This window comes from Mus caroli, chromosome 7 (genome assembly GCF_900094665.2).
Source record: "Mus caroli chromosome 7, CAROLI_EIJ_v1.1, whole genome shotgun sequence".
NCBI classification, from domain to species: Eukaryota; Metazoa; Chordata; class Mammalia; order Rodentia; family Muridae; genus Mus; species Mus caroli.
In genome coordinates, this window is record NC_034576.1 from 41,016,668 (window position 1) to 41,030,084 (window position 13,417).

At 38.8% G+C, this 13,417-nt stretch overlaps 1 protein-coding gene across 1 annotated transcript in view; it reads right to left on the minus strand.

Moving 5' to 3' along the window:
* LOC115031507 (vomeronasal type-2 receptor 116-like) overlaps positions 1 to 8,518 on the minus strand; it is a 23,761-nt gene extending 15,243 nt beyond the window's left edge. Inside the window, exons 1-4 of the mRNA XM_029479268.1 lie at positions 8,236 to 8,518; positions 7,073 to 7,879; positions 6,187 to 6,396; positions 4,555 to 4,678 (exon numbers count right to left, since the gene is read on the minus strand). Coding sequence (XP_029335128.1) covers positions 4,555 to 4,678; positions 6,187 to 6,396; positions 7,073 to 7,879; positions 8,236 to 8,517 — 1,423 coding nt within the window. The 5' untranslated portion in view covers position 8,518. The remainder of the gene's footprint in view (positions 1 to 4,554; positions 4,679 to 6,186; positions 6,397 to 7,072; positions 7,880 to 8,235) is intronic.
* Positions 8,519 to 13,417: the final 4,899 nt, after the last annotated feature.

A 13,417-nucleotide genomic window follows, 5' to 3' on the forward strand; every position in this document is an offset into this window, starting at 1 on the left:
TGAACCCACACACCTATGTGTGTGGAGCTAAAAAGGTGTGTGACAAAGGAGCTAAAACCATCCAGTGGAAAAAAGACAGCATTTTCAACAAATGGTGCAGGCACAACTGGTGGTTATCATGTAGAAGAATGGGAATTGATCCATTCCTATCTCCTTGTACTAAGGTCAAATCTAAGTGGTTCAAGGAACTCCACATAAAACCAGAGACAGTGAAACATATAGAGGAGAAAGTGGGGGAAAGCCTCGATGATATGGGCACAGGGGAAAAATTCCTGAATAGAACAGCAATGGCTTGTGCTGTAAGATCAAGAATCGACGTATGGGACCTCATAAAATTGCAAAGCTTCTGTAAGGCAAAAGACACCGTCAATAAGTCAACTCTCTAAAGAAAGAAATTGAAGAAGATCCCAGAAGATGAAAAGATCTCCCATGCTCATTGATTGGCAAGATTACTATAGCCAAGATGGCTATCTTCCCAAAANCAATCTACAGATTCAATGCAATCCCCATCAAAATTCCAATGCAATTCTTCACTGAGCTAGGAAGGGCAATTTGCAAATGCATATAGAATAACACAAAACCTAGGATTGCAAAAACTATTCTGAACAATAAAAGAACCTCTGGGGGGATCACCATGCCTGACCTCAAGCTGTACTACAGAGCAATTGTGATTAAAAACAAAAAACAAACAAACAAACAAAAAAAAACCCACCAAAACTGCATGGTACTGGTACAGCAACAGACACGTCGATCAATGAAATAGAATTGAAGTCCCACAAATGCACCCACATACCAATGGTCACTTGATCTTTAACAANGGAGCTAAAACCATCCAGTGGGAAAAAGACAACATTTTCAACAAGTGGTGCAGGCTCAATTGGCAGTTATCATGTAAAAGAATGTGAATTGATCCATTCTTATCTCTTTGTACAAAGCTCAAGTATAAGTGGATCAAGGAACTCCACATAAAACCAGAGACACTGAAACTTATAGAGGAGAAAGTGGGGAAAAGCCTCAAAGATATAAGCACAGAGGAAAACTTCCTGAACAGAACAGCAATGGCTGGTGATGTAAGATCAAGAATGGACAAATGGGACCTCATAAAACTGCAAAAGCTTCTGTAAGGCAAGAGACACTGTCAATAAGACAAAAATGCCCTCAAGAGATTGGGAAAGGATCTTTACCAATCCTAAATCAGATAGGGGGCTAATATCCAATACATACAAAGAACTTAAGAAGTTGGATTCCAGAAAATCAAATAGCGCCATTTAAAAATGGGGTGTCAGTGGAAAGAGAGGCCCATTAGTCATGCAAACTTTATTTGCCTCAGTACAGGGGAACGACAGGGCCAAGAAGTGGGAGTGGGTGTGTGGGGGAGTGTGTTGGGGACTTTTGGGATAGCATTGGAAATGTAAATGAAATAAATACCCAATAAAAAAGAGAAAATAAATGGGGTGCATAGCTTAACAAAGAATTCTCACCTGAGGAATACCGAATGGCTGAGAAGCACCTGAAAAATAATGTTCAACATCTTTAATCATCAGGGAAATGCAAATCAAACCAACCCTGAGATTCTACCTCACACCAGTCAGAATGGCTAAGATCAAAAATTCAGGTGATAGCAGATGCTGGCCAGGATGTGGAGAAAAAGGAACACTCCTCTATTGCTGGTGGGACTGCAAGCTTGTACAACCACTCTAGAAATCANTCTNGCNGTTCCTCAGAAAATTGGACATAGTACTACTGGAGGATCCCGCAATACCTCTCCTGGGCATATATCCAGAAGATGTTCCAACAGGTAAGAAGGACACATGCTCCACTATGTTCATAGCAGCCTTATTTATAATAGNCAGAANCTNGACAGAACCCAGATGTCCCTCAACAGAGGGATTGATACAGAAAATATGGTACTTTTAAACAATGGAGTATTACTCAGCTATCAAAAGCAATGAATTTATGAAATTCTAAGTCAAATAGATGGATCTGGAGGATATTATCCTGAGTAAAGTAACTTAATCACAAAAGAACACAAATGATATGCACTCACCCATAAGTGGATATTAGCCCAGAAACTTAGAATACCCAAAATATAATTTACAAAACACATGAGAAGTTTGTTCTTTTCTAATAAGAGACAAATCAGAAGTTGATATAGATTGGGGAAGAGGTGGGTATGAACTGGGAGAATTGGAGGGAAGGTGTGATGGTTTGTATATTCTTGGGCCAGGGAGTGACATCATTTGGAGGTGTGACCTGGTTGGAATAGGTGTGACCTGGTTGGAGTAGGTGTGTCACTGTGGGTGTGAGTTTAAGGTCCTCCCTCACCTAGTTGCCTGGAAGTCAGTCTTCCACTAGCAGCCTTTGGATGAAGACGTAGAACTCTCAGCTCTGCCTGTGCCATGCCTGCCTGGATTCTGCTGTGCTCCCTCTTTGATAATGGACTGAATCACGGAACCTGTAAGTCAGCCTCAATTAAATGTTGTTTTTTATAAGACTTGCCTTGGTTATGGTGTCTGTTCACAGCAGTAAAACCCTAACTAAGACAAAAGGGAAACTGCACTTATGTTGTGTGAGGAGTCTATGTTTAATAAAAGAGAAACAAAAATTTAAAAGATCAAATTATTTGAAATAATATATTTTCAGCAAAACAAAGAAACCCAGTCATATATAATTAATTAATAATGGGGTTATAATTATTAATGAATAACTAATTCAATCCTACATATCACTGAGCATTAAAAGCAATCACAGGAAGGTGGATGGAGAGATCTGGGTGGAAAAGGGGACACATAGGATAAGAGGGGAACATGATCAGGTTTTGGGTAGGAGAAACAATACTGAAGTCTTGAGAGCCAGCAGAAAGAGAGGAAACAGGCAACTTTGGGAGGTAGGAGGTGGGTGGGACTCTAATCATTGTACTAGAGACCTGGGAAGTGGGAGACTTTCATTACTCAAAGGAAGGGACCTGAAATGAAAATCCCTACAGTGGGAATAAGGAACTTGTAGAGCCCACTTCCAGCTGGAATGCAGGGCATCAAGTGAGAGAAGGGGTCGTCATCTCACAGCCAAAACCTCCGACTCATAATTGTTGTCATCTGAAAGAACTGCAGGGACAAAAATGAAGAGCCTGAGGATAAGGAAGTGTAGAGACAGGCCCAAATTGGGATCCAACTCATAAGGAGGCTCCAAGGCCTGACACTACTACTGAGGCTGTGGTGTGCTCTAAAAAAGGGGCTATCATGACTGCCCTCCAAAAGACCCAACAAGCAGCTGAGAGTCAGATGCAGATATTTACACCCAACCAATGGACAGAAGCTGCTTACTATTGTGGTTCGATTAGGGAAAAGCTGGAAGAAGCTGAGGAAGAGCGTGACCCTGGGGAAGATCAGCAGTCTCAACTAACCTAGACCTCCGGGATCTCTCAGATCTCACCAACCAGGCAGTGTAAGTCAGCTGACATGAGGTCACCAACACATATATAGCAAAGGACTGCCAGGCCTGGACTCAGTCAGAGAAGATAGACCTAACCCTCAATAGACTGGAAGCCACAGGGAGAGGAGAGGTCAGGTGGAGTGAGGGGTGTGGGGATTGGCACATCCTCTTGGAGAATGGGGTGGAAGGGAGGAGGAATGGGATGTGGAACAGTCAGATGATAGAATGGAAGGGAAAAAATATCTGGACTCTAAAAAATAAGATTAAATAAAAAATTTAAAAGCCCAAAAACCATGACACTAAAAACACTGTTTCTATGGTGTAATGAAGGGGACTGTGTATTTGTCAGGAAAGTGAGTATTCACAGGCAAAGTATGTGCAATGGCTCAGCAATGTAAATTGAGAATGATTTCAATGTCTAAGGTCTGTGATGTCAAACAGAAATCATCTAGCCTCAGGCTCCTCTGTGCAGGGGATTTCAGGTGATCCATTTCTCCCTGGCAAGACCAGGTGTGATTCGCCTTTGGATGGATCAAACCAACTTAATCTGTCATCCTTAGGTAGAGAGAAGCAACTGTGGGGACTTCCATGTAAAAAATGGAATGTGAAGACCATAAAATGGAATATGCATGTACAATTAAGCCACTTAGGACCTTAATAACAGTGCAAGAAACTTATGTCAAAGTGGCCACAAGACTGTTACTAAGAGATAGACAAATGTATTTCCACGTTTACTGCTAGAAACCAACAATTTGTGAGAAATCTTGAATTTATAATGTGAAAGTGTGTACTTGTCTGTCCTTTCCTTGATCCTTTCCTGAACTGCAGGACACTAAGCCCCTGGGGTGTTTATTTCATGGTTAATTTTTACTGTACCCACGAACTTAAATTCCTATTGTATAATCATTTCCTGGTGCATGCTGGCTTTACCTTCCCTTCTCTTCCCTTGGAAAATAAAGATTTATTGGTACAAAACAAAAACAAAAACCTAATAGCAATATTTAAATTTCTAACTACTGGGCAAGAATTTATCTCTTACTTCTCTCCAGTCCTTTCCTGTTTGCTTAGGTATTGCAGATTCCTTTGGACAAGTTGGAAACATCTCTGTAAGCCTTTATTTACCTGTCTCATTGGAAATCTCATTGTCTGCACAAGGAATGCAATCAAAGCAGCAGACAGCTTTCCCCTCCTGGGCAGCTTTCCTGAATCCAGGCCTACAGCTCTCACTGCACACAGACTNAGGAATCTAGGAGGAATGAAATCTATTAGCAAATGCCTGGGCTTTTTGAAAAATCCAAATTTCTGGACTATTTCTGAGTATCATTGAACAGTTACTTTGTAAATGATTACACTAAAAATTGAAGATAATGAGTTTGGTATTAATAATTTTGTTTCCTTTTGCATGAAATCATCCACATGTTTACATCTTGGGCCAATACCATGCAACTGTTGTAAAGAATACCTCATTAAAGTAGCATTGGAGAATGCCATGTGTACTGGCTAGTTTTGTGTCAACTTGACACAACTGGAGTTATCACAGAGAAAGGAGCTTCAGTTGAGGAAATGCCTCCCTGAGGTACAACTGTAAGGCATTTTCTCAATTAGTGATCAAGGGGAAAAAGCCCCTTGTGGATGGGACCATCTCTAGGCTGGTAGTCTCAGTTCTATAAGAGAGCAGGCTGAGCAAGCCAGGGGAAGCAAGCCAGTAAAGAACATCCCTCCATGGCTTCTGCATCAGCTCCTGCTTCCTGACCTGTTTGAGTTCCAGTCCTGACTTCCTTAGTGATGAACAGCAGTATGGAATTGTAAGCTGAATAAACCCTTTCCTCCCCACCTTGCTTCTTGGTCATGATGTTTGTGCAGGAATAGAAACCCTGACTAAGACCATGGTATGACTTCAGAATTAATGTGCGTCAAGCATACTGGCTACTAGATGGAGCTTTTATATCCAACATGAGTATAATTCCTGATTGTTAACTTTACAGGACTTGGTTTCATCATGGAAAAAAATCTTATGCAGTTCTGGGAGGAATTTTATAGAGACGTTTACCTGAGGTAGGAAGAGCCACCACATAATAGGTGTCAGCATTTCATTGTCCACTGTCTCAGACGAAAATGAAATTTAGATAGAAGGTAAGCAACCACATTCTTTGATTTCTGATTCTGCTCTGTGAATATAATGTCATCACCTCCTCTGGTATATAAAACACTCTTTTCCACCATGATATAATGCCTGCTTACAGTGTCAGTTAAAGAAACCTGTACTTTCCTTCAGTCAGCTTTTCTTGACTATTTATGTGAAGCAACAATCAAAAATAACATACACACATGTACACACACACACACATGTACACACACATGTACACACACACACATGTACACACACACATGTACACACACACACACACACACTGGCCTATTATGATATTTTATCTTTTCAGAGGCTGAAAAATAAAATTTCATCTTAGCTTTCTTGCTGAAATTTCTTCAACTTCTTGATAAAATAAACTCCTATCAGTGTTTGAAGCAGTGACAGAAATCTAACAGATACTATTTATAAGATATGTGTGGTTATTAATAACAACTTTTCCATTAATCAAAGTCAAGGAAATGACAAAATAGTCAAATGTTGGCTGTTACTTATTAGGAGTTAAAGATTGACTGATACTGAATGAGTGTCCAATTAACACTATATCCTGAAAATTACTTTTGTTTTTATAAAAAGGCAAAGCAGTGAGGTAAGTCACAACTTACTTTTGTAAACTGTGTCGGCCANTGTATCATTTCCTCAGATAANGANAACTGNTGACCCTGGGGAGAATTTGGAGAAAAGGTTCCTACTTTCATCTTTAATCCAAGACCCGTTGGGAAATTCCAAAAATTGAAAATGTCATATTCTGAATATAAGTTTTTCCTCTCATCTATTACAGTTTGACCACTTGGATGGTTTTTAAGTAGGGTGATCTTTAGAAAAGGGAGGATCTAGAAGAGATGCAGGGATGTATATTGAAATCTAAGATACAATGTAATACAAACAATAGCTGTGTCATGATGGAAAGGAACTATAAAGGAGTCATCAAAATGGTTGAGTAAATAAAATATACATGGATTGAAATGTTTTCATTTTCAAAAATCACACTATGTTCAAGAGAAATCATTCAAATAAATATAGCTAAGAAAACATGTTATGTGGATTCAGTTCCTTCAAAATTCTTTGTACTGCTAGCCACACCTGTTAACTTTTGAAATATATTCAGAGCTTCCGTGCATAAAATGGAGGCCCTCAAGTTGAAGGTGCAATTTAAAGTGATTCTGAGGAATATACTTGGGAAATGTCAACTTTTCAAATTGAAGATATTATGAAGAAGCCTGTAAAGCAACTTATTATATGAATTTAGGATTGGTTTAATAAGTTTTTTCCTTTGTTCCTGGCACACAATTTATAAAGATACTTAACTAAGGATTTTGCATTGAACATCAGAGTGAAACAAGTATTATCTCACTTGTTCATTCACAACCTATTCTAAAGCCTTTGATGCCTAATACTAACCCTAAATAAATAAATAAATAAATAAATAAATAAATAAATAAATAAATAAATAAAGTGACATTGCTGATAATACACAGGAAGGGATATTACCTGCCAGGGCAAGAATGCCATTCCTTCTCCATTGGCATATGGTTGTGCCTGTATTTGTTGAACAGTCATCTCATGGAGGCTGTGAGCAAGAGCATACACAGCATTGTATATGTTGTAGCTCTCTTCACTCATGGCTGGGTCAANAATGTGTCTGGGCAGTAAGTCCAAAGATGCATTGGGTTGGCAGTTCTCCAAAAGTTGGCAATCAAACTCAGAAAAAGGGCAATTGAAGAAAAAACCCCAAAATTTAGGAAGATAAGCATCTTCTGGGTATGTGTAGGGATTAACTGTTTGAACAAAATTCACAAACTCAACCATCTCTTCATGATGGTGTGTAAAAATGAGACTCCCATGAAAGGATTCTATCATAAAATAATCAGAATAGTAGTCAATATCCCATTGAGAGTTCAAGACCCAGACTTTCCATGTCACTAACAGTTGTGCAATGTGTCGCATTAAACCTTGTAAAGAAACAATGTCCCCATAAATAACAATCACATTTGCTGATGATTCCTGAATCTTTTCCATATTTTTCCATACTGCATCAGAATATGAATTCCAGGTGCCAGGAATCATTTTCACAAAGGCTAAGCAGACCCTATTACTTTCCATAACGTCTCTAAAGTCTGATAGAATCTGAGTCCCTCTGGGGTCATTTGGGACGATCAGACCCACCCAGGACCAGCTGAAATAAAGCATCAAAGACACTAAGGCCAGTGACAGATATGTGTCCTTGGGGGCCACCTGAAAGAGTGTTTTATACTGACTTTGGTCATTCATGTTTGAATCAAAATGTCCAAAAGTAAACTGTAGAAAAACAAAATTGGAAACAAGAGAAAGAATATTGGCATCAAACACAGTGTCAATCATGAATCAACAGAAGTCAAGATGAAAATGACTTTGTCATATTTTAAAAAGCCAACTCATTACAGAGTTTTCAACAAAAAGCACTGACAGTTCTCTATTTTAAATAACATAGCTAGTCCTATTCACCTCTCCTTCCATTCTATTTCAGGTAATGGAAATGTGGATCTGTCATCAAGTACCTTCATACTTTACTTTGGTTCTTGATTAATTCAAGTACCCGTAGTTTACATTTTCAGAAAGCTGTAATGCTAAAAAAAAATGATATATGACTCCAGTTCCCACAACCTACTGCTCACCTGAGGTATTTTGTAGAGTTGTAGCAGTGTCCCAATATGGGCAGATATTGCCCATGATGTTCCTGTAAGTGCTGCAGGTAAATTTCTCTTCTGGCCACAGTTATAATTAACTAGTTGATTACTCAACCCTGCGAGCCAAAGAAAGGGACCAAAAAGAATATTCTTTTCAGAAAATTTAATGTTATGATGCTCAAATCCAAGAGTTGTGTTGGGTAGAAGATGAGGATTTCTGTTGATCTCCTCAATGGTAAATACCAGGGCCAGAAGAAACTGGTAGTTCATTACCTTATACCTGCATAGATTTCATAAAATTACATGGAAAAAGGACATAAATCATACAATCTTTATACTTTTTGAAATAGCATTTTCATTCAAATTGTAATGTTGCTATAAAATCCTTATTTTAATGTCTTTTCATGAAATGCTTACAATTAGAATGGGCATTTTAAGTATGTAGTATTAGGTAAGATCTGACAGCATTAACATTTAATAATCATGGTCTCTGGGACTCTTAGTATATTGATTTATCTTTTATATGTGGAGAAAATGGTGCACTAATAAGTAATTATGTTCTGACAAATCATCAGAATATTTAGTCCTTGAATCTTGGCCTATGAGGCTCTATAGAAATGAAAGGTCAATATATCTTGATCCAGTCACCCAGGTTTTTGTGATAATATCCCTTTTAAAGAATATCACAAAGATAATTTAAGTCATATATTGCTACAGTTGTCATTTTGTGATATTTTTAATAGAGTGGTCTAGGACATAATATGTAGACCAAGCTGGCCTTGAACTCAAGGGAATTTCTCTTACTTTGCCTTTAAACTCTGGGGATTAATTCAAGTGTAGTCACATCCAAATTTATTTTATATTTATTGTTTTTATGAGCTGTGTGCATCACTTATGCAGATATGAGTCCCTGTGAGGGTAGAGGTCCATGAGTCTTAATAAGTATAATTGCCTGAAAGAGAAGAACTTCAAGAGACAGTCTAAGCTGTCCAAACATTCTTTCACAGAATTTCTTAATCACTCATTTAATTATTGGCTGACTAGCTGACTGAGTTATTAGATGAAGTGTGCTATTCACAATGCTGTTTCCTAAGTTTATATTTGTAAATATTACACTTCAGTTGGATATACATAATTCATAAAAATATATTTGTCAGAGTTTCATAGAAAAACAATATTATTTTTTATATTTTTGAAAGATATAGGGAAAGATTAAATTTATATTAAACTTACATGAAGAGAAAAAAAAAGCATTTTTAAATGTAAAATTTTTTTCTACAGAATTCTGGCCTTATAATCACATACATATTTTATTTACTCAACTCTGATCTTTGTGCTTCCGTATTATCTTTTCATAAACTTTTTTTTTCTTTTAGCAAAGATGCTGGTCTGCCACATATCTGACACTCATGCTGTCTCAAAGAAAACTGTATATTCTAAGTACATCCTCTAAACTTTTTTTCTGGGATGCTGCTGAGATTTACATTTTGCATGCCCTGCCTGATGTTCGTGTCTTTTAAACATAGTGAATTAGCCTAGAATCTTCACATGAAATCAAACAAAACACTTTGTATATATCATAATTCTAAAATAATTAATAAGGATGAAAATGTATGTAGCAGAATAAAATCATGAAAGAAAACCTTAGGAGTAATGTGACTGGCAGCAAAGACTAAAGTAGGAATTTGGGGATTAGTAATGATAATATTTTAGTTAAAAATCTATTATAGGGTTCATCCTGGTAGATTTTTACCTTTGATGAGTATGAAGTGACCCTTCTTGTCTTTTTTGATAACTTTGGGTTGGAAGTCGATTTTATTCGATATTAGAATGGTTACTCCAGCTTGTTTCTTCAGACCATTTGCTTGGAAAATTGTTTTCCAGACTTTCACTCTGAGGTAGTATCTGTCTTTTTCCCTGGGGTAGGTTCCCTATGAGGAGCAAAATGTTGGGTCCTGTTTGTGTAGCCAGTCTGTTAGTCCATGTCTTTTTATTGGGGATTGAGTTCATTAATATTAAGAGATATTAAAGAAAAGTAGTTGTTGCTTCCTGTTATTTTTGTTGTTAGAGTTGGCATTCTGTTCTTGCAGCTATCTTGTTTTAGGTTTGTTGAAGGATTGCTTTCTTGCTTTTTCTAGGGTGTAGTTTCCATCCTTGTGTTGGTGTTTTCCCTTTATTATTATTTGAAGGGCAGGATTCATAGAAAGATATTGTGTGAATTTGGTTTTGTCATGGAATACTTTGGTTTCTCCATCTATGGTAATGGAGAGTTTTGCTGGGTATAGTAGCCTGGGCTGGCAATTGTGTTCTCTTAGTGTCTATATAACATCTGTCCAGGATCTTCTGGCTTTCATAGTCTCTGGTGAGAAGTCTGGTATAATCCTAATAGGCCTGCTTTTATATGTTACTTGACCTTTTTCCCTTACTGCTTTTAATATTCTATCTTTATTTAGTGCATTTATTGTTCTGATTATTATGTGTTGGGAGGAATTTCTTTTCTAGTCCAGTCTATTTGGAGTTCTGTAGGCTTCTTGTATGTTCATGGGCATCTCTTTCTTTAGGTTTGGGAAGTTTGCTTCTATCATTTTGTTTACGATAGTTGCTTGCCCTTTAAGTTGAAAATCTTCATTCTCATCAACTCCTATTATCTGTAGGTTTGGTCTTCTCATTGTGTCCTGGATTTCCTAGATGTTTTGAGTTAGGATCTTTTTGCATTTTGCATTTTCTTTGATTGTTGTGTCCATGTTCTCTACAGAATCTTCTGCATCTGAGATTCTCTCTTCCATCTCTTGTATTCTGTTACTGATGCTCGTATCTATGGTTCCTGTTTTCTTTCCTAGCTTTCTATCTCCAGAGTTGTCTCCCGTTGGGTTCTCTTTATTGTTTCTACTTCCATTTTTAGATCTTGGATGGTTTTGTTCAATTCCATCACCTGTTTGGATGCATTTTCCTGTAATTCTTTAAGAGAATTTTGTGTTTCTTCTTTAAGGGCTTCTACTTGTTTAGCAGTATTTACCTGTAATTCTTTAAGGGATTTTTGTGCTTCCTCTTTTAGGCCTTCTACCTGTTTAGCCGTTTTTCTCCTGTATTTCTTTAAGTGAGTTATTAATTTCCTTCTTAAAATCCCCTACCAGCATCATGAGATACGATTTTAAATCCGAATCTTGCTTTTCTAGTGTGTTGGGGTATTTAGGACTCGCTGAGGTGGGAGTGCTGGGTTCCGATGATGGTAAGTGGTCTTGGTTTCTGTTGGTAACATTCTTATGTTTGCCTTTTGCCATCTGGTAATTTCTGGTGTTAGTTGTTATAGCTGTCTCTGGCTGGAGCTTGTTCCTCCTGTGATTCTGTGATCCTCGGTCAGCACTCCTGGGAGTCCAACTCTCTCCTGAGTCTCAGTGATCACAGTACTCTCTGCAGGCCACCTCTCCTCTGAAGGGGAAGAAGCACAGATGGCTGGAACTTAGATCTGCCTCCTGCCAGTAGATGAAGGCCCAAACCAGAACCTGTCCCAGAAGCTATGTTGCCTCTGCAGTCCACAAGCTGCGCAGACTGGTCTCAGAGGGGACGGGATACAAGATGGCTCTCTCACCTCCTCTGGCAGCCAGAGCCCTCCCATGCTGCCAACCCTCCTCTGGCAGGGAAGGAGCCCAGATGTCTGGAGCTGAGGTAATCCAATCTCAAAAGAACTCATTTGATATACACTCACAGATAAGTGGATATTAGCCCAGAAACTTAGAATACCCAAGATACAATTTGCAAAACACAAGAAAATCAAGAAGAACAAAGACAGATGCATGGATACTTCATTATTCCTTAGAATAGGGAACAAATTACCCATGGGATGAGTTACAGAGACAAAGATTGGAATTGAGATCAAAGGATGGACCATCCAGAGACTGCCCCAACCAGGGATCCATCCCATAATCAGCCACCAAACGCAGACACTATTGCATACATCAGCAAGATTTGGTTGAAAGAACCTTGATATATCTGTCTCTTGTGAGGCTATGCCAGTGCCTGGCAAATACAGAAGTGGATGCTCACAGTCATATATCGGATGGAACACAGGGACCCCAACAGAGGAGCTAGAGAAAGTACCCATTAAGCTGAAGGGGTCCCCAACCCTATAGGTAGAACAACAATATGAACTAACCAGTACCCCCAGAGCTTGCGTCTCTAGCTGCATATGTGGCAGAAGATGGCCTAGTCAGCCATCATTGGGATGAGAGGCCCCTTGGTCTTGCAAACTTTATATACCCCAGTACAGGGGAATGCCAGGGCCAAGAAGTGGGAGTGGATAGGTAGGGGAGCAGGGTGGGGGAGGGTATAGGGTACCTTCGGGATAGCATTTGAAATGTAAATAAAGAAAATATCTAATAAAAAATCAAAAAAAGGGAAAAACATTTTAAAAATCTATTATAGAGCACAAACTCTGGATACAGTCCCACAATCCCCAGAGGACTCTCCACACGATCTTAGGATCACTGGTGAGTGGAACACAACATTGGTTCAAATCCAATTGTGATGGACCTATGACAGCAGGAGCAAGGACACAGGAGCCCTGCCTGTACAACAGCTTGCATTCCTCCTGATCAGTACTGGTATACCTTGATTTTGAACACACTAGACAGTTCCCAGTCCTCAGAGGAGACACCACTTCCAGATGCTGTAACCTGCCCAGGATCTTAGGATTCCTGAATCCCAGGATAACAGGAGCTTGGTCACACCAGGATCTCAGGGTCTCAGAGAAAGCATGGCTGCCAATAACTCTGACACACCCAGAATCTCAGGTTCACAGGAGCCCTGAATCACAGGATCACAGAGGAATCTGGACTCCGAGGACTACTGAATCAACCAGGATTATAAGAAGGACAGGCTTCAATCCAATTGCTAACGCAGGCTACTATACCCAGCAAAATTCCCAATTACCATACATGGAGAAACCAAAGTATTTCATGACAAAACCAAATTCACACAATATCTATCCATGAATCCAGCCCTTCAAATGATAATAAAAGGAAATCTCCAACACAAGGAGAGAAATGATGCCATAGTAATATCAAGAAAATAATCCTTCAAAAAAACTAAAAGAAGATAGCCACAAGAACAGAATCCAAACTCTAAGAAAGAAATCAATGAAGGTCTCAGAAGGTGGAAAGATCTCCCATGC